Raw genomic sequence first — 21,453 nt, forward strand, 5'->3', positions numbered from 1 at the left:
CAACTTTTACAAGTGTCAAAAGTGTGGTAAGAAGGACAGATATTTTGAGATGCCCACAATTTACAGTCGCTTGTATTCTACTTTGGTTAGATAATGGACAAGTAGAAGAGCAAGTTATCTGCTGATCAAGGCATATATGGTCACGCTCAGTTTGTTTACAACATGAGCGAGTTGGGCGTGATGAGGTCAAGAGGCAACAGAGGTTAGTTTTACAGCAATGATTGTCTAAATGGTGATGGTCATAAAAAGATGTGGATTTCAAACCTACCATCACAGCTATATCTGTTATGCTAAACTTTGTGTCAGCCCTAAACTGACAGCAGACGACTCACTTCTTGGAGCAGAATAAGACATATTACGATGAGCAACAGACTAGAATGAATTCCATTTCAGCACGATACAGAAAGGTCTTTATTGCAACAACCTTTAAGTATTTCATAAGAGAGCAGCATAACTCATGCATGCATTAACAATTATTATTCTTATATTGATTAATCCAGTCATCATTTTGTCCATAATGTCAGAAAAAAGTGAAAAATAATAATAAAAATGTTTTTTGTTGTCTGTCTAACAGTCAAGAATCCAAAAATATTCAGTTTACTGTCATATAAGAGAAAAGACAGTTTCAAATCTTAACTCAGACGTTAATCCATTAATTGATAATATTACAGGAATACAATTAAAATATTAATAATAACAATAATAACACAATTTCATCCTTGTCAAAAATGAAAGTTTGTGAGGAACAAAGGCATGCTAACTTTAAAGATTCATGCTTATCTTTATGGAAACATCATAGTTTCTTGTGTTTGGGCATTGTGAAAGAGCTATTTGTCATTTACAACAACAAAATAAACATTTGACATCCAGAGTTTGTTCATGTGCCAGGCATGCAAAGTAGAAATGTTCATTGATACACAACATCTGTATCAGAACAGGAGCACTCTTTCTTATTGGGATAAACCTTTGACTCCTTCAGGGACAGGTCACTTCTCTCTGCCGCAGTCGGTGCACATGACGTTGTCGCGCTGGGTGAGGAAGCCGCGTCCAACCAGCGACACGGAGCACTGAATGCAGGTGAAGCACTCGCTGTGCCATTGGCGTTCCTCAAAGGAGATGTACTTGGCCCCTGCCAGACCTGCACACAGCAACATAATGTGCAGGTTAATGCAAAATCTTCACCGGGTTAATCTGACAGGTCCATCACAAATGCCAATAAAGACCTTAAATAAAAGGAGAACTGCATGTCACAGAGTAAATGAAAACATGAGCACAGCCAGGGACTCACTGGTGATGGGCTTAGTGCAGCCAACACACTTCTTTGCATACAGGCTGCTGAAGCATTCGAGGCAGTAGGGGTAGTTTTCCTTTGAGGTGAAGCGCTGACCCGAAAGCTGCTTCCTGCAGCTGATGCATAGGAAGCACTCACGGTGCCAGGGCTTGTCTTGGTAGGTCACTCCACCTGTTGTGATGGCCTCGAGGTAACACAAATCCAGTGAAGGTAAGAGTGAAAGAAAGAGAAACATTCCTCTTACTATGCATCCCTTTATTACGCGCCCACCGTGTCAGTGATATTAAAACACCTGAGTCAGGGGGTTTACTGCAAATAAAACACTCAGCTGTAACCCTACCTTCTTACAAGCACAGCACTGGTAGGCAAACTGCTTCTCGAAGCAGGGCACGCAGAAGTAGCCGTCGTCTTTTGGGATGAAGGACTTGGTTCCTATTGGCTGCTGGCAGCGGTGGCACAGGAAGCAGGTCTCATGCCAGCTGTTCCCCTTGTATTCCATTTTGCGGGATCCTGGCACAGGAGACGAGAGCAGCTTAGTCAGCATATGGTACCTCTATGATAGAAACACACTGCGGCCTAAAATAGTCCTGCTTTATATGTAGGGCGGAGACAAGGAAGAAATTGCGTCGCCGTATCGTGTTTGACATGTTTATGTGTCTTTTCCTCACTTTTGCATTTTCACGCAACCCTTTAAGCCAACATGGATGAAAAATTCCTTAAAATGCCCAGAACATTTTACATTTCAACATCTACAACTCTATGACAGCTGGGCAAACTCCATCTACTAAGGATCGAAGATCATGTGACATGATCGAAAGCTTGAGAAGAGCTACTAAATGCACTTTGCGATGAGATCGTTTTGTCAACTACTGTTTCTAAGGTCAAGATTTTCATTCTCAACTTTTGGAATTGTTTTCTTTTTTGTAAAACTTACAACTGTTAACATTACCTTTGCATGACAAAAAGATTAATTAATTTGATTACTGATATGGATCATTTACCAACCCAAATCCACTTAAATTACATCTCAAATTTAAATAGATTTCATAAATAAATCGAGAATTGCAACAATAATCAATTATGTCTGATCAGAGGTTTAACCAACAAATCAGCTCACAGTCTAGTCCAAAAGTCCTCAATCATTAACTAGTCATACTATAATTAAATACATAGTTTGATATTTTTGGAAATATGAAAATGAATTAGGGTGCTTTAGAGGTGCTGGTAAGCAGATTTTGTTACCATTGAACAGAGCCAAGCTAGCTGTTTCCCCTTGTTTCCAGTATTTGTGCTAACTGCTGCTGACTGTTGCTTTATCTTTACCGTAGAAATATAAGAGTTTTACTTATTTAATTCGGACAAACGGTGAGTAAGAAAATGAAGTACAGGGACTTCTGATGGAAGTCAAGAACAGCGACTAAAGAGTTACCTTGCACAGCAGCTGGATCCTTGCGATCACATGAGATCACAAAATCACAAGATCACAAGAGCATAAGATCATACGAACTTCCAGCTAAAATCCATCTTGTCAGGCTTCAATTAATGTCCGGCCATCCAATGACCGGACCAATAAGCATCCCCTGAGGAGCTACTGGCGGCTACAGGCGTATCTTATGTGTGTGTTACGCGATGGCAGCTCCGACAATTTAGCGTAGCTGCAAAAGCATCAGTTATATCAGAACTGGAGAGAATTTCTTCAAGGCAGAAGGAAAGCAGAACAGCACTAAACGCTTTACTTGATGGAAAGGATGTTTTTGCAAGTTTCATTGACAGATGGCTCATCCAATCGCCTGCCATGTATTTTTGAAAGTACCCGACCTTTTCCAAATCATTTTCAATGACGGCCTCTCAGGTGGTTCTGTGTAAACAAACCATCCGGCGCGTCAGTACAAAATTGACCTTGTGAAGAAAAGTCTATTTTGAAGGATCTATTTTTTTCTCTCTTTTTGTGATTATTACATTTAATGTGTGTAACAATGTAAATGTGGCAATGTATCGCGAAATAGATTTAAGGTGATGACGATTCATCGCCATCATCATCCCAACGTGTCATACCTGGCATGACGGTTTTCTTGCAGGTGGTGCACTTGGAGGAATAACCGTGGGCGTGGCATTCAGTGCAAAGTAACAAATCATCCTTGGCGGCAAAGGCCTTTTCCGCCAAAGAGCGGCTGCACTTCGCACACTTGAAACACTCCTCGTGCCAGTGGCGATCCTTGTAAGACATGTCCTGTGGATATTTAACACATCATTTATTGGACGTGTGAATTTCCAGTAAAATATGACATCTAGGTGTTTTTAAAAGGACATAAAGGGAACAAAATACATTCAAATGTTTCTTATTTTTAGATCATGAAATAAATACACATAACTCGCCTTCTGTTTTTAAAAGTTCCTGACATAAAAGCAATTACTTTCAGGGTAACATTGGTGCTTCCTTACCTTACAGTTGCAGCCAATTGCTAAAGAGCAGCCCTCACAGCTGTTAGCGAACAGGTTCTCATAGCACTTAGTGCAGTACTGCTTGTCCTCTTTCATTATGTACTTCTTCCCGAGCAGGGAGTCTTTGCAGTAATGGCAGTCGAATCGCTCGCTGGTGGACATTGTTGTTTGGTTTGCTTAACTGAAAGTCAAAGAGAGCAGGAGGAGGAAAATTGGACCATGAAGAAGAATAGAAAAGAGGAAAAGAGCCCTGTAATAATCCAAGCAATTACTTCCCCCTCTCGTCAAGCAAATTGTCAATTAAAGAGGCCAAGCAATCTTTCCACCTTTTTTACGAAATAATAAAAAAGCAGTGTTGTATGAAAGAAGTCTCTACCTCAGTTGATATGAGGCGAGGGTGAGGCTGGAGCTGGGGTCTGCAGAAAGCAAGCGGTCCAGGCACAGGGATGAAAAGGGGTGAGGCAGGATTAGGGGTATATCCACTGGGGGGGGGGGGGGATCTTCTATAAATACTGGCCCTCTTATTAGCAGTAATCTCTGGGGAGAATGGACATGCTCAACTGCATCGCTCTGCACCTTTTAAGGGTGCACAGATCGCTGAGCTTTTGAACTGATATTATCGTTGTTGCTTTATTCCAGGAATGTGTAAAAGCAATGAGCAATTTTAGGACCAGAAGATAGATTGTTGTTGGGAAACATGAGAATCTACAATGGAACTAATGTCAGTGCCCAAATGTTTGTTTCACTTAAATACACAAAATATTATCCTTATCGGCACACTAATATTAGTTTTGGATATTGGTGTGACAGAAGAGAGAGCTGGCCATTTGTATTCTGTCACGTGTCTGGACACACTTCATCAGTGCCGGCCACACACACAAGCTTTGGCGGATGCTTTTGAGAGGTGGGCGCCGGGAGCTGTGTGGTTGCCAGGTACTGCACTTTATATTGCCAGGACCTCTCAGAAGCTATTGAGAGAGCCTTGGCAGCACTTCAAGGGGGAAGCTGAGGGCCTGTGGATGTCCAGTCCATCCACAGCAAACTAAAGGAGGAGCAGCAGAAATTACAGTTTGATGGTGACCATCTTGCTGATAACAATACTGTCCTATAGATTGGGTCATTAAAGCACAAACGTAAAACTGTACCAATTGATTGTTTTCACCCACTGTATTTTTTATTTCATTTGAATTAATATGTGGTTATTTTGACCCAACGTTAGACATGACAAGCACACTTAGGAACATTGGGTAAATAACATTAATGTTAAAAATAACACGAACACTGGGTCAAAACAACCCCTTATCTTGTGTGTGAAGTTATTACATTGGTGCTATATTGACCCAAATTTGATACATTTTGACCCAGTTAGCATTGTGCAGATCATTACGGTCAAATGCCTCTGATTTATCAGCATGTATGTTTGAACCAGTCACCAATATCAAGTAAATGCATCGTTTTAATAAGTGTCAAAAAATGATGCCTGAAGTGAATCTTGGAACATGTGCTCATATCAGTTTTCCAAAAGGATCAGGGGGCGGACATCTTCATAAAAATAGCCCGAGGATACCACCACAGGCCTAATCCCTGGTATACACACACAGGAAGGTCAGTGACAGGGATGAGGCTGAGAGGAATGCAACTCTGTCTCGATGAACTCTGTCTGTTCTCTACATTAACTTCAGTGCAACTCCTTGTCAAGTAATTCACCTCTTGTGAATACATGAAACGTAATCCATTTTTAGATCAGTAGAAGATGTTAGAACAGAGGCCTGCGTTGTATGTAGGTGGTATATACAAACCTCTGAGGAATAAGACGTGTTATTTTTTTACCTACAAGCTGCTCGTTATGAAAGGCTTTCAGCACAAAATAACTGTATCATGTCAGGAATTCAGGTGCTGGAAATATTTGCGATTTGTAAGTCATTCCATCCTTCAGGTTTTAATTGTATGTAAGTAGGTGGATCCGCCGGATTACAGAGAGTCATCTGCTGCTCTGGATTGAATTACCACTCTACCCTTGCTCGCTGCTGGTGTCCAGATCAGCGGCTGAAAATCTCGAAGCCATGCAGACCTTAAATAAACCCAGAACCAACTGTTGGGCAAATATAGTCATTGCCTCTCAAAAAGCTTCTCATCTTTGCTGCATTGGTGGCTGATGCACATTATGTCTGTCATCGGGTTACACCAAACCAGGGACGGATGTGACCTATATTCACCAGCAAGCAAAAGCTATCATCTCTTCGAGTATATCTATATGATACGAAAGTCATGAAAAATAAATCACATGTCAAGAGAGGGCATTATTCACTGGATATTAAAAAAAGAGATTATTGTACATTGTCTTTGTCAGTGTTTGTATGTATTTGTGCATGCGTGTTTGGAATGCTATTATAACTGCGCGGATTTGCATGTGATAGATAACAGGTGCTGGTCTTTGTCTCCCCCGGATTATTAACTTCCACACCACTCAGTGCCAACTCTGCGGAGCAAAAAGCTTGCTGATCTAGCTTATTCCTTTTTGCCTGCTTAATCCTCTGAAGTCAACTAGTGAGCAGCTGCCAACGGATTTCGTATGCGGCCTGTCGAGCCCCAATAAACAGGCCTTTATTTGACCTGGACTCCGGTGTCCTCCTATCGTAACGTATTCAGTCTTTACAATAAGGTGCCAGTGGCTGTTTTTTCCCCCTCTCAATCAAATGATCTCAGAGAAGACGAGAAGCATTTCACTTTGGTGGCTCCTTTGAGGTGGTGACTTGTTGTAGACTGAGGCAGATCAACACGACGCAGTTGCATCTCTCTGAAGCACAAAGGCCTCGCCGCACCAGAGTTGACAGCTGGTTGGCATCGTGATGACAGCATAAGTGGAATCCATTCGGTTGTAGGACTCACACAAACCTGGCCTTTTGAGCGGGCCTCTGCACTCTACTGCGGCGTGGAGAGCTCGCTTTCAACGCAGCTTTTACATCGGAACAGGATAGCCACGTAGGGGGTTGCCAGGGGGCGAGGAGATACAATCTGCTAAGGCTACAATCTCACAAAACCTTACACCCCTTTAGGGAGGCCCTGTGAGCCTCCGCTGACTCCTGCCCCCCACCCCTCCCCGGTTCTCACCAAAATGAGTCATGGTATGAGTGGGTGACAAGTTGTCACATACCCAGACATATGATCTCCGCTGCTAAAAAGGAAGAAAAAGTTGTCTACTCCTAGGAATGCACAACCCATTAAAATGCTCTCCAGTTCGATCCATCGCCTCCTCCCAGCCCACAGATTTTGTGGTATTTGGATTAGCTGTGTGTAGACGAAGCTGCTGATTACCTTTGGGCGCCAGCAGCAGCAGTAAGTCAGAGCACAAAAGATACCTAACAAGTCACCTATGTAAGAAATTCATACCTAGATTGTTGATTACTTTTTCACAGCCTGCAAAAACAGAGATAGCAGAAATCTAAAAACTAACATATCTGCTACAAGACAAATCTGAATCTTCAGGGCCCAAAAATACTTCCTTTAATCTATACCTTTCAATGACACACAAGGACCAGAAATAATCCTCAGTGCCTTAAACTGAAACACTTCAATAGTGCAGCATAAATAAACAAGTTCACTGTAAATGTTCCAGATGTTTAGATAGATCCAAAATGCCCAGCAGTCATTGGCATGGAAGTAATGTAACCTGGCCCTCATTTACTGATCTGCTTCAATTCAAAACATTTAAATGACAAATCAATAGTTAATTTGTTCTGGCATTATTACAGCACTGATGTGACTTTTTTTGGAGGGAGCTGTGTCTGTGAGCTGTGTGCTGTGTCTGAAAGCTGCAATAGCTGACATGTTGGTCACTTGGGTGCAGCAGAACTTGTGAACACAGCACTGACACACACTATTTGCATCTTTTAAGCTGATGGCGAATACATCAGCAAACATTTGCCTATTTACACACCCAGTAGACGTGGAGCAACATTAGCATTCATAGAGTGCTGCAGGGATTAAGTGTTTTCGCAAGCAAACCCTGGAAGTTCGCATTACACTGGTTCCATCGACTAAAATCCAATGGGATTTTTCCATTAAGCTTGTGTTAACCGCAGACCTTCGAAACCCATTGACTTCAAGAAGTGGGAATCGGAAGTGGAAAAACTCTTGCTCATTTAGGACTCCTGTAGCACTCTATTTGGAGTCATGTTTTTGGCCACCTGATGAATGTTATGTCCAATATTCATTCTCTCTTAGCTCTGTTTTGGTCTCCACACACTCCTGATGGAAATATCTGGCTCCTTAGCCGTTTCAGCTAGTTGCTAACTTTGTCTGTCTGAAGTTTGGTTTTGGCGTTGTTGGTTCGCTCATTAAAAATAAAACAGAAAACATTAAATGAATGAATAAAACATGAAACATTACAGAAAACCCCAAACCTAGGAAAGAAAATCCTCCAGACAAATCAAAACTGATACAGGTCACTAAAAAGGAATTGCAAGATAGCCTTTGAAGTTTAACAAAAAGTCTGAGGATCTCTGGGCACAGAGCCAAACCACGACAACCTGATTGGCAGTCAGAATCAATTTTTACAACAGCGGAACTCAAGTTCTACAGAATTCCGACAGAATCACGACCGTTTCAGACCAACATGTTTCAGTTCAACGAGTTTCCGTGTTAACTGGTGACTTTCAGTCGATTGCGTCTGTGGTTGCTAGTTAATTACTTCGATGGTTGGCACAGATGGGTATGTATTTAAAACTGATTGTAGGCTTCTATGAGGACACCCACATATTCTGTTGTTTTCAAAAGTTAAACCAAAACACCAATGACTGCAAGCTATTGACGTGTTGACGACTACTGGACTGATCAAAAATGCCAAATTTAAAACTCAATAAACTCAAAACTCTGAGCCTATGTCATGGTATTGAACATTCTGTACGCATCTAGTGACTTGTATACTCGTCATTTCTCGCCGGTGTAACGTTACATGTTAGGTTTTTTAACCAAATATATGACCACTAAATAACAAGACACTAGCTATAGTATTCTACCCACACACTAATAGCACACAGCTCTGGAGGTCTGTCAACATCTGTCAAAGTCCATTTAGGTTGCGTTGGCAATCTTTGCTGATTAATGCCCTGCATAGCTTGACAAGCTATCAATAGCAGTGTCCGCTTATTATTTTCTGTGGGTTTGTCCCAAGACACCCCGTTGACATTACAAGTTCCGAAAACATGGATGTACAATATGTACAATGCCACCTGAACTTTCACATTAATCCCAAACTGACATCGATGGATTAGTTGCGCCGCTGATCCCGCCAACAGACACATTTGTCACACCCGTTGGCCCGCAGCATTGAACAGAGGCCGTGAACAAAGATGCGTCATCTTCGTGCGGTGGAGGAGACGACTGCAAATACCAGCGTGCTAGCGAGGATATGGGGTAACTAACAACAACCAGAGGACTGAGGCGTAACCAACACAACACACTCTCCTCTCTCTCACAAATCACTTATCAAGGCTTTTGGATAGCTATTTATACCTCTGCCTGCATTACATGGCACTGGAGAACGGTGTGGGCAACATCTGTGGAAATTGATATAGATGCAAGAATACTATATTAGGTTCGATGGCATCATATCAAATGTTTAACAGCAACTAACTTAGTGTAACCGGAAGAACTCAAACTGTCACATATCGATGTAAAGAGACGGAAGTACTCAACTTTAAAGAACATTTTGCTAATTGACCTGACTCATTAGTTTTGAATTTGATGAGAAGATTAATACCATTGTCAAGCTAATTTGATGAGAGTGGTGTCAAGCTTCTCATCTAACTCTTGACTAGAAGGCAAATGTATTTCCCAAAATGTCAGACTATTCCTTTCAGGGTAGCAAGCAACAACTGATTCCGTTGTTGATCAAATGGTTTCAGTGTAAGATTTCAAAGGTTTACCATCGTTTCTTCATCAGCTGTCTCTTGGCAAAAAAAAAAAATCTGTATGCCCCACTCATCTTTGCTCATTTGTCCATATCTTTATTTTCTTTGACACTATCAGACATCTACAGTTAAAACACAACATTTGGCAAAACACAACGATTTGGCAAAAGACTTGTACTGATTGATTCACTGGTTAGTTCAGTGAACTGGCAGAAAATGAGCATTTCTGTAGAACTCGTCATGTTCAACCACACAAAGATTTCATCCCACTGGGTATACAGTGTTTTCAAGGACTCCGGAAAAATCAGTGCCAGGTCGGACAGTATCCAGAGACATCCTGATTCATGGTGCTGTGACACACTCACAGACTCAGACGGGACAGAGAAGCCACAGCTCCCCGTGTTTGTTTTTGTGCAAAAAAGAGAGAAAGGGAGAGGGGAGGAAAGAGACAGACAACACAACAAAACAAAATGAACTTTTGTTAATTTAAGTCACCAACCACATTGGACAAGAAACCTTTGTTTTCATACATGAGATTGGACTGTACAATATGAAACCACAATTTGCAGTTTCATTGTTAAATCTGTGAGACAGCCGATGTCGCAGATGACAGTTTCTGAACTCACAACAGCTCCATCTAAAGACAGCCACCAGCACAGTGAGTCACACAACTCCACATGAATAAAAGTGCTATATCTCTGCCTAATCACAAGAAGAAGAAAAAAAGATGGTGTAAAATTGCCTCCCTTGATGAAAATGTCCACTTTAACACTGAAACCATTGTCTCTGGCACTGGTAATCCTGTTCAACTCTCCTTTCACCTTGATTCACAGCCTTTCCAAGCACCAAAATGTCCTACAAAGGTGCAGCACAATCACATTCACTGCCTGATAACACTTGCATCTTATAAAGAGATCTTTATAACATTGAAAATATGTACAACACGTTTCTTTTCCCCGTAAATGCAAAAGAAATGTTTGAGCTCCCTCAGTCCTTTACACATACAGGGATGACCTGTGTCAGTGGGCTGGTTTGATCCAGATGATGATTCAGTTCACGACAAGGTTTATATACAGGTTTTACTACGGCGTTTCGGAACCATATCCCATAAGAAAAATAATTAAATTCATCCTAATTTACATCAATGGTCCCTTTGACAGTGAAGAAATATCAAAATGACAAAAACCAGAAATGTGTTTGAGTGCTTTGACCAAAAAGACGCCGGTTTATCTTGCATAAAATGTTGACTTGGTTTTGCACAATTCTTTCTGTAAAAAACAAAACCATGACGTCAAATAGCTGCTGAGTGCTGTTGAGATGCATTTGTTTTCCAGTGGATTAGATGTTCTGACAACATTTAAATGTGATGCGGTATCTACAGATGTTGATGCATTTTGTAGTGTGATCGTGACTGGTGTAGGTTGGCTGGCAAGCCACACAACTGTAAATAGGAGTGTAAACAACAACAACAAAATCCAGAAAAATAAATATCTTTCACATGCAACCTCTAACTGCCCACACACTGCGCTGTGATGATTCAAAGATAGTAATATGGATAATCTGGCAGTAATCTCGACCATTTCACATCTTTCACTTTTTTCTTCGCGGGTACAAATAATGTGGGCAGAGCTCACCTGCTCATATTTCATCCTGATTCACACCCACTTCACACATCTGGTAACATCTGCTTGAAATAGTTGAAAAGATCGGTGTAAATATTTAATGTCAGGTTGTAGGATGACAGTACAGTATGCACAGCAAAATAGCTTCAGTAATATGTTATTTTGTGGTCTTTCCCTTCACTGTATTCAATTACACATTACAGATCAAATCAGAATGCAACATAATGAGGTGTCTGTGAGCTTCACACTGCAGTACAGTGGCTCTGGACTGTACTATTATCACCCATGCGGAATCCAACCGCACTTTGACACATCACATGTGACAATGAACAATTCACAACATGATTAAAATAGTAACCTCCCTCTCACCGAGCAGACACGTCTGCTGTCGGAGACTAGCGGTGTGGTGATCACCATTATGTCCATCTACAACCACGTAACACAACGTCCGTCTGTCTCGCTGTACATATGTTAAGATAGGTAGCAGTTGGATTAGCAGTGCAAATGCAAACTCACAAAAATATGGAGAAAGAAAACGACAGCTACATACTTCCAAAAATACACAATATGTACATGACACAATTAACTACTTTCACATTTGAGTCCAGTAAACACTGCATAGTTGACTGCATCACTAGCACAGATGAGATTGTTTTTTTTGTTATCATATGCCTTACTTGAATAAATATTACATAAATATTTGCACTTTTTTATGTCAATCTCCTTCTGCAGCCAACACTATTCTAACGTCTGCTTCATGAAAACGGGGTATTTAAAGAAAACAACAACAACAACCTTGCATCATGAATGTTATCTGTTATACAGGAACATCCATACAATCAAGCATTCATACTAAAAATAGAACAAACAATATTTCAAAAGAATAGCAGCAAATGTTGTCATGTTAAGCAAAATGTGGATTGAAATAACAATAACAAATGTAGTGCATTTTCAATTCATTAAAATTATTAATAAATGATTAACACAAAAGGCAAAGTAGGGCTTGGCAAAATTGACTTGCAAATAATTAAAATAATTAAATAAACAAGATGGATGTCTCACTGGGCCACTGAATCAACAAAAACACATAATTCGGGAGCTCTGGACACACAATAATGAACCTTCATGTTAACCGAAGGACTAAAATTGCTTAAAGCACAGCCTTTAACAACACAACAAGCACTGCATAGCCCTTCAAAGTACTATCCGCCCCAGTACCACTTGTCAAGGTTATTGAATGCCTTGTACTCCTTGTGCCTACGCAGGTAATCACAAGCCAGGCATGTGTGCTCTGCCCAGAAATAAGCCTTCTTTACTTTAAAGTGCCGCCTCCACTCAAAGTACCTGAGGTACATCTCCTCGTTCTTGTCCAAGAGCAGCAGGTAATCGGCCAGCTCCTTGGGCGAGGTGAAGTCGTCCACGTGGATGAAGGCGTCTCCCTGGATAAAGTTCTCGTAGTTCTCCCTGGGCGGGCCAAGAACCACTGGCACTGACCCCACAGACAGCGGGTTGTACAGTTTTTCAGTGATGTAGTCCTTGTGGATGGAGTTCTCAAAAGCCAGGTAGAACTTGCAGCTGGCGATGGTGGGGAAGTAGTCTTGGTCAGCGATGTACTCCCCGAAGGCTTGTCCATATGCATGAACCTCAATGTATTTGTACAACTCATTGTAGTATTTCACCCGCACGTGGTCCTGGTTCCAGTTGCTCACAATCCAGCAGATCAGCTTGTTTTTGCTGGGTGGGACAAAGTCCTCGTCGCCCTCCACCGCTACAATGGACCCATAAGGCACTTCAATGTCAGCATCCTGGCGGTAATTGAGAGTCAGATTGAACAGATTCTCGATCCCAGGCAGCTGGGAGGAGTGTGACGGCGACTCCAAGTTCATCCATATCCACTTCTGGAAGGACGGTCGCTGGAGCGGCGGCAGGTTGGACAGGTCAGTGCAGATGTCTCGGTGATGGATGACGACCCCATCCGACTTGTTGTAGAGGCTCCTGTCCGCTGTGAGAAAGCAGCCTTCGATGTTGAAGAGAGAGCTGCACACGCCCAGGTCGTAGGTTTGTCCGAAGGGCCAGAGCCAGATCAGCAGGGTGGTCACGTTTTTATCGCTCTTGTTGGAGAAGAGGTTCTTGACCCGATCTGTGGATACCGTGGACTCTACAGGACCTGATAACCAGCTGGTGGATGGTTTAAAATACATCAAAAACAGAGTCACAAAGCATCCCAGTATGAAAGTGCCGAGCAGGAGGGGTCGTAGGATTCTGTGAAAAGGTGCAGATGGCATACTCTGTCCTGGAACCAAAGAAGAAAAAGCTAGATTAAAGTCTTGATCAACAGGATTCAACCTGATCATGCACAGGTACAGCATATACCACCATGGGTTGATGATATCTATTAAAGTGAATCAGTAACTCTCAACATTGTTTGTGCCTCGATGAAATACAGTTGGCTTGTGAGCATCTACATGTGAACAAAGTGTTTCTATTCTTGCTATAGAATCAGAATCAGAACCGTTTATTGCCAAACGTTGAGCATGCACTCTGCGGTGCGTTAGGCACACACTGCTTTGGATCAATATTCATAAAGAAGAATGTGTCGCCTCCTCAGGCTCATTATAATACAAACCTGGTGGATTTGACTGAATGCTGAAATCCAAGCAAGAGTAGAGGTTGTGGGAATCTTAGGGAGCAGTTCCTACATTGGGTCGACGGTGGGATCAATCTTCGTTGTGATTCAGTGCACATAGACCAAAAAAAAAAAAAAAGGTCACAGCTAAGAGATGCCCCTTTGCTCTGACGCAGATTAACAATGATCCTTATTGATCTAATGAGGTGCGTTTGATCTTGAATGCACAGGTCTTCTTAATGACGCCTCCTTCACATGAGCAGAGAGAGAGAATCAGAGAGAATAAATTAGGGCACGAGAGACTGAACCATCACCACAGACAAATCACTTATGTGAGGTCATACGCAATCAACATGCAGAGAAGAGCTTCATCTCCACAAACAAATCTCTTAGATTCGCTGGAAAATGAAATGAAAACACCAAAGTTATTGCAAAATTACCTGTAACTCATGGATGTTATTTCAAATTTGTTAGTTAAGCATGGATGTAAGCTTCCAGCTGCTATTAGTTTTTTTTGCATATTGTATGGTAAGAGAATGCTGCCATCTTAAGGCTGAGGAGAGTAGAAAGGCCCCCCCGACTCTCCAGCTCTCTGGGGCTCAACACACCTGCACGTTAGCAGGCAGAAATAGACCCTGTTCCACCCATCACTGAAGCATATTGAAATCAATAACACATGCTCCAACACTAATGTTCCTCACATCATTCGTCCAATACGACATATGGGGAATGAGATTGCCTCTATGTATGACAGCCCCCCTTCATCTCTCCCATCTGTGACTTCGATACACAGATCTGCCCCCCAAAGGCCACATGAACCAGAGCCAGATGATGAGTGTATTCCTTTTAAAGGCTTGCGGTATCAATACTTTTGTCATGTAGGCAAATCCTCTTACACAGCTAGTAACATGCGTTCTGTGAGCAGCAGTGATAAGCTCTTTGCTTTCCAGAGGATGCAGCCCATGCATACCTTCATGCAGTGTGTGGTGCTGTCAAATATATTAAGCGCAGTATGGCTTCGGAAAAAGGCTGAAGTGTACACAAAGATCAAAATCAGGCCTGTCGAATATGCAGTGTGTGGTCAAGTTATAGTGTCTCCATGGTGATGGATGGTGCTGAGGTATATGAGAGGGTGACATGGCTCACACAGTCGTTAGGTTCCTCTCTTCTTTCCATCTCTGCACCAACAACTGAGTCCTGAGTGAGACGTGTGCAGCTTCAAGCATCCATTCAGACTTTAAATAACATAACTGGGGTTTTGTCAAATGCATTGTGATGTATTTGGGACAGAGCGCCGCATGGGTGAGTATGTCTGCAGCGAGGCTACGTTAGAATGACTGGAGAGAGGCAGAGAACAAAACCACACAACCACAGATTTAGCATCGTCAGTCACAGAGATGCATCAAATCCCTGGAGTGGGTTTTAATAACAGGTCGGCTAAAGGGGGAGCACTCATGTCCTGCAAAATGACATCTCCCCCGCTGTTTTCCACTTTGATGTATGTGTATTCTGTCATGAAAGCCACAGCATTGATTATAAAAGGACACTCCATCCCAGGTGAGAATTCATTTCCAGCCACCGAGCACTGAAGGTCATTTTAAAACGTGATGCTACAGTCGAGCCGCTGTTTAAAATGGTTGTCTTTAGGCGTGACTGCATCGACGTTGTTGAGAATATTGAGAGATTCACTCGAATATTTCATGTGTTGCCGAACACGGCACCCATTTGCGCACCAAAAACGCGCAGGACATAAATGATAGCGTGGAGGATGCTGCTGAAAAATGTAGCCTACAGTATATTAGTTGCCATATGAAAACACAGCTAGGAGTGAAATGTAAGATTTTAGAATCACATGCACTGGAGAAAAACCCTCACGCTCACATAAAGTATGCACTATCCAATGCATTGAAAATGTATTTTGAAGAAATCGTATGTAAAAAATAAACACCCTTAGGAAAATGGGAAAGCGCCGGTCAGTGCATTTATGGTGAGAGACCATTTCTAATTAGCTGGCGAGGATTTGCCGTCAAAAACCAGGTAGCCATGGGTTGCAGGGGGGGGACAACCATGCATTTCACTCACCATCTCGACAGGCGTGAGTCAAAATAGACCTTTCTTCTCATTTCCTCCAGAGGTCCGTATACGCTGCTTCAAAGACACCTTGCAACATACGGAAGATGCGGATGCGTTTGGAATAAAAAGTCGCGCCCGTCCGCCGTATTTGCAGGAATAGATGAGCCCACATCCATCGTCTTGATCCAGAAAAAAAAACGATACCTACTGTAGCAATGTGCGCTGAATCTTCCCCGCTGCTGCACACCGACGCAAAGAATGATGGCTGCAAAAAAAGAAAGAAAGAAAAGAGAAGCAGAGAAGAATTGGCGGCTACCTCGTCAGCCTGCACACTATATTCATGGCTCGGTGTGTGAGGACGCCATGTATGCCGAGTGGTGATGCGATGTGGAATAATTTCCTGCTGGCTGCCCATGCGCTACCTTTCTCTGTTTACCGTCAATGCAGCTGCAGGCTGTGGCGGAGCTCCAGTGTGTGTGGGATGCTGGGATTCATGTGCATATTACACTTTAGTCATCTGCTTCAGGGTCCTCCTTTGAATAAACAGGTGAATCATTGCTGCTGTGGATGAAAAGGTCCCCTCTCTCTTGGCCTGTGTCTTTGTCCTAATAACACAATAATCGGAGCTCTATGTGTTAGTGATGAACTTTGACCAGCCATGTTTACTTGCTGATATGAACTGTCTCGGCACATAAGGTTTCAAATGTTACCGTTAGCACCATTGCCAGTTTAAGAGCCAGATATTTCCCTCATCCGGCCATCGACCAAAGAACAAGAGAAGAGAAACAATATTGGAGTTTGCCGGGCGGCCTGAACATGACTTTGGTGGCAAGAAATTCTCAAAAATGCAACTTTTGCTGCAAAGAAGTTCCAAAATAAACAGAGTTGGCATGTTCATTGGTGTCAGGCCTTTATTATAAAGGTAAGCTATTCCACAGATGAGCATTATTTTCATTCGGCGCTGCAGTGTCTCCCTCTCCCTCAATAACTGAACTGCTATCCTGTCAGCCCTCGACTGTTTTCATCCCGACTCATCTCAGATTTGAGGTTCTCCTTTCTAATATCAAGATCTATGTTGTGCTTTTTCTTGTGTTGTTTTTGGGCTGAGGCAGAGATGGAAGAAGAGCGAGGCGACAGCTTAATACCAGCGGACTGCTTTGTTTACTTTCACTCCTTTCCAGGGTGCACTTTATTTATTTCCATTGAGGTTCAGTAGAGGCACAGATTTCAACAGTTTTAGTTGGATACTTTAAAGTTGGTGAAAAGACATGCTGATTACGTTACAAATCCCAAAATGTGCACGGCTGTGTAAACATAAGTAATAAGATATCAGTTAAATTAACAATAATTTACCAAAATGTAAAAAAAAAATCACATACCGTACAAACATCATTGCAGCCCAAATAAAGATAATTTAGCTCACTTGCTTGTGGCTTTAACAATCATTTGGCTCATAAAATGATTCATAATTTTGCATTTTGTTGTGTATTCTGCAACTACAACTTCATATAGCTTTCATGTAATCATTTTATACAACCGTGAATAAACTCTTAGCAAGATCAATCCTGCCATTTTCGTCGCTCTCCACCAAAGATCGCAGCCCATTTGCGAGTTATCTCCAGGTAGATTTCAGGTTTGTTGGGCAGGTAGTCCAGATACACAGTCTGGCCTGTTTTGGGAATTGCCATTTCGATCTGAGACCCCTCGTGCCACTCATTAAAAGATGTTATAGAGATGAAATCAGGCCTGGCTTGTAACGCAGCACTCAGCGAGGTTTCGTAGTATTTGCCGTTGATGCGGTTTCGAGTGTTTTGGAAGTTCCAGGGGCGAATGCTCGTGTCAATGTACCCGGGGCCCACACTTGGGATGAATATCAGGTTGTTATCTTCACAGAAAGCTTGAACAGACTCCCAGTTACGCTGAGTGGACCCATAGGAAAACCCATTAGTAGCAAAGTAGGTGTAGACACCATCAAAACCGGCAGTCAGGATATCCCTCTTATGTTTCTCCTCAACCAGCAGGGCGATGAAGATGGCGTCATACGGGCTGTTCCTGATGCTGTTACTCTCCGTGTGTTTGAGCAGTTTGGCCCACTGCTCCGAGTTCATCAGATATGAGTCATACACATAGAAGAGGGGAAGAAGCTTGCCAGTGTTTGTCCGGTACTTGAAGAAAGCAGGGTGCTCCCCGTATCTGAGAGGAGGTAAACAACACAAGATGGACGAGCAAAAAGGGGAAATGTCACAGGAATAAACAACATACATCTGAAGGATTTCCAGAGGGAGTGTAAGATTATGGTGCTGAAGAAACACACTCACTTCTCAATGATGTATTTGACATTAGCGAACATGTTGACTTCATCTCTGTCTTTGTAGGGTTCAATGTGAAACGCCACCTGTGAACACAGAAACAACAGCAACACAAAAGGTTCTCATCGACGAGAATGTCTTTTCAGAATATTAAGACATTGAGGAACCTGGGACATCAAACATTGTGTCTACTGCTAAATACAAAACAAAAAGGCGACTGAACTGACTACTATCTTCATACAGACCTTAATACAGACCTTAATATGGTATTTATGTGCCACTTCCAACAGCAAAGGCACAGTGTCATCCACTGGCTCACCATTATCATCCTTCGTATTAGGAGGATACCATGAGACAGCGAGGACACCTGAGTATAAACACAGTTACAGTTCAAACAGGCAAGAAAACACTCGGATAATTGTTCATGAATAGAATATGTTACTCCTATAGTGTAAATGTACTGCAGTGACATAGAATGAGTCGTAGGAGCAATACAGTAGGGGCAGAAATGATCATTTTTCTGACATCAGTCAAAAATATAGATCATGTTAAATGATAATTACTTTAAGTATAAGACTACCGATTATGTGATTCCCTAAAATGACAATTTTAGGGAATCACAATTTTTGGAAAGTGAGAATGTTGAATTATTGTCCAGCTCTGTTTAGATTCATTTCTGTTTTACCAATGGCTGCTGTGCGCAGCTGCTGCATGTGAGACTCTACGACGGAGGGATCCCTGGAACTGTAAGCCCCTAAAGATGGGTAGAAGTTGGCCCCGATGTCATCAGGTGGGATGTGTCTCCCTTGCGGGTACCCCTGAGCCACCTTTAAGTCCCAGTGTGGCAGCTGCGGGTGGTCCCAGTGGATGTATTTGCCGTCAAACTTGGGGTTCCCATACCACGGGTAGTAGAAAGCATGAAGATAGTAGTTTGGAGGAGGGAACTTCCTCAGTGCAGCTTCCAGTTTGCCTGACTGGTCCGAGTCACTCATTTTGAACGTGTCAGGTTTGTTGTTGTTTTCTTTCTGGATGTGAGTGGGACTCTTTCTGTCCGGGAACAGCTCCGCACCAACAGGGCTGCTAAACGGAGAGTCCTCCGGTGTCAGTGCCTTCAAGACCACCGTCACTATGAGCACAAGCAGCACCAAAACAACTAGTGTGATGCAAGACTTGCGCCTAAACCTCGCCATTCTTCAGTCAGTGCTCGAGGCTTTCCACAGGTCATTGTTGAGACAGCGGATTGGGATTGCCGTTGGACAGGATGCCATTGAAGCTCCAAAAAGGGAGTGTTTTTGTTCAGCCTGGAGGTTTGAGGAAGCAAGGAATATCAGTGTTACAAAAGAACATTAGGGGTGCAACTAACTATAATTGTTCTGGTTTAATAAACTAATCATCTGCCCTATAAAAAGGTCAGGAAATAGTGAAAATGGCAATCAGAATCTCCCATGACTCAAAGAGAAATATCATAACTCCCTTGTTTGACCAACAGTCTGAACCCAAAGATGTTTAGCTTAAGGGTGTAACTAATATTAGTATAGTATTTTAGCTGTATGTATCATATAGTCAGAAATACAAATCAAAATTTCTCAGAGTTCATGGTGATGCCTTAAAAAAACTCTTGTTTTGTCTGACTAACAGTCCAAAACCCTCAAATTGTTGCAGCTCTATTTCAGTTTACTAGAAATCAGCAAGTTCTCACTTTTTTTTTTGTCTGCAACCATCACGTTTGGAAAAATATGTTTACAATGTTACCAAATCAGCTGCCAATTAGTCTCTAAAACTGTAAATAAAAGAGGCAGAGAAAGACACAGGGAGTAAGCTATACTGTCCTCAATGACTGCAACTAGCTAGTTACCACTTACAGAAAGCTACTTAATTGTGCTGGCGTTCAATCACATGTAGCTACTAGCACACAGTTTAGCAACGCATTCAGAAACAATGAACAAGCTAACGACGTTAGCCACTTCAACTCTACCTCTATTGATGAACTTTAGACTGGTCAACAGCAGCTGAGGATAACAGGGCTGACACAATATGAGTTTTAGCCTCCAACCGTCAAACACGTCACTTGTTTCCGTGTTTCTACGCTCATTTAAATACAATATCGTCAGAGTTAAACGCAAACAGGCTGCACAGCTCGGGAGACTCTTCATTTGTATGAGATGCAGAGGACGGGGACACAACATGCACTTTTGGTTTGTAGCTTGTCCCGAAAAACGTTGCTGATGTGTAAATCGCTCCCACTGCGACTGCGCAGTGACCGTGACCCATCCGTGTTGTATACAGATCTGATGTCACGCGCCGCGCCGCGCCCCGTCCAGTCAACGACAGTCAAAGGAGCAGTTTCACTGAATCAAAGGGATACATGTCGCCCCCGTGTGTTTGGAGAGGTGTATTACACAAAACGATACGAACTAGAGACACCAATCAATTGAAATATTGTATATGTTTGTACAATATTATTAGATCTTCATCATCGGGCACAATCTCGTGTACGTGGTAAGTGAAGCAGATTGCTTATTTATTTAGCTTATTAAAATCAAATATTTATTCATATGAAATTGAGCTTTGGCAATCATGTAATATCAACTGTAAAGCCATTAAGCTTATTTGATTTGATTGATCAATTAGATGTGTTTTAACTTAATATTTTTGGTTTATAATATTCCATAGTTGTTTCGAGTGCTTGAACGCCAACATCTTCTTGGGCAGACACATTGGCAATGGAAGAACCACAGCCACGAAAGCCTTCTGGGCACAAGAAGAAGGAAAGGAGGACTCTCTCCCATCAGCCCCCTTACTTCCTGAGGTCTGGTAAAGGAGAAGATATGGTGATGACTGATGCAGTGAAAGTACAGGATGTACAGGTTTGGCAAGACAGGTTATTGGTTCACATATACCTAAACTTAACAGCCATCATAGCCTGTTTTAATCATAAATACATGTTAAAATTAATAGATTTAAATCTGTCCTCAGGCCGACTCCACATTAGACTCCTCTCAGGCCATCATCGACTACAGTCTCCTATTTCTAAAAGTGGGACTGTGGATCATCTTGGCTTGGATCTTGTCCCACCTCCACCTGGTCGTTCCATGTTTTCTACTGCCACTGATCCTCTGGTTGTATTCAGCGCCGATGCACGGAGCTCTGGACTGGGCAAAGAAGCGTCTGCGGGGCC

At 42.3% G+C, this 21,453-nt stretch overlaps 3 protein-coding genes across 3 annotated transcripts; all 3 read right to left on the reverse strand.

The window, feature by feature from the left end:
* Positions 1-393: 393 nt before the first annotated feature.
* On the reverse strand, positions 394-4,171 carry fhl5 (four and a half LIM domains 5). Its single transcript, XM_079286413.1, has 6 exons — positions 4,110-4,171; positions 3,734-3,914; positions 3,347-3,521; positions 1,632-1,801; positions 1,289-1,475; positions 394-1,138 (listed from the first exon to the last, which is right to left on the reverse strand). The coding sequence occupies exons 2-6, from the start codon at positions 3,893-3,895 to the stop codon at positions 987-989; spliced, it is 846 nt and encodes a 281-aa protein (XP_079142539.1). The 5' UTR covers positions 3,896-3,914; positions 4,110-4,171; the 3' UTR covers positions 394-986.
* Positions 4,172-12,469: 8,298 nt separating this feature from the next.
* fut9a (fucosyltransferase 9a) lies at positions 12,470-13,558 on the reverse strand (the record flags this gene model as incomplete). The annotated part of the gene is made up of 1 exon (XM_079287296.1): positions 12,470-13,558. The coding sequence occupies exon 1, from the start codon at positions 13,550-13,552 to the stop codon at positions 12,470-12,472; it is 1,083 nt and encodes a 360-aa protein (XP_079143422.1). The 5' UTR covers positions 13,553-13,558.
* A 3,558-nt stretch (positions 13,559-17,116) lies between these two features.
* manea (mannosidase, endo-alpha) lies at positions 17,117-20,422 on the reverse strand. Its single transcript, XM_079286032.1, has 5 exons — positions 20,251-20,422; positions 18,961-19,576; positions 18,533-18,642; positions 18,285-18,361; positions 17,117-18,159 (listed from the first exon to the last, which is right to left on the reverse strand). The coding sequence occupies exons 2-5, from the start codon at positions 19,463-19,465 to the stop codon at positions 17,526-17,528; spliced, it is 1,326 nt and encodes a 441-aa protein (XP_079142158.1). The 5' UTR covers positions 19,466-19,576; positions 20,251-20,422; the 3' UTR covers positions 17,117-17,525.
* Positions 20,423-21,453: the final 1,031 nt, after the last annotated feature.

The sequence above is a fragment of the Melanostigma gelatinosum genome (assembly GCF_949748355.1).
Source record: "Melanostigma gelatinosum genome assembly, chromosome: 16".
NCBI classification, from domain to species: domain Eukaryota; kingdom Metazoa; phylum Chordata; class Actinopteri; order Perciformes; family Zoarcidae; genus Melanostigma; species Melanostigma gelatinosum.

What these genes read in the sequence shown, in the direction of transcription:
- fhl5 (XM_079286413.1), bottom strand. Translation starts at nt 3,895, where the DNA reads ATGTCCACCAGCGAGCGATTCGACTGCCATTACTGCAAAGACTCCCTG. An exon ending in AGTGCTGTGCTTGTAAGAAG is followed by an intron (nt 1,476 to 1,631) that starts GTAGGGTTACAG and finishes TGTTACCTCGAG; the next exon opens with GCCATCACAACAGGTGGAGT. An exon ending in CTGCACTAAGCCCATCACCA is followed by an intron (nt 1,139 to 1,288) that starts GTGAGTCCCTGG and finishes TGCTGTGTGCAG; the next exon opens with GTCTGGCAGGGGCCAAGTAC.
- manea (XM_079286032.1), bottom strand. Translation starts at nt 19,465, where the DNA reads ATGGCGAGGTTTAGGCGCAAGTCTTGCATCACACTAGTTGTTTTGGTG. An exon ending in CACATAAATACCATATTAAG is followed by an intron (nt 18,362 to 18,532) that starts GTCTGTATTAAG and finishes CTGTGTTCACAG; the next exon opens with GTGGCGTTTCACATTGAACC. An exon ending in GTCAAATACATCATTGAGAA is followed by an intron (nt 18,160 to 18,284) that starts GTGAGTGTGTTT and finishes ACCTCCTCTCAG; the next exon opens with ATACGGGGAGCACCCTGCTT.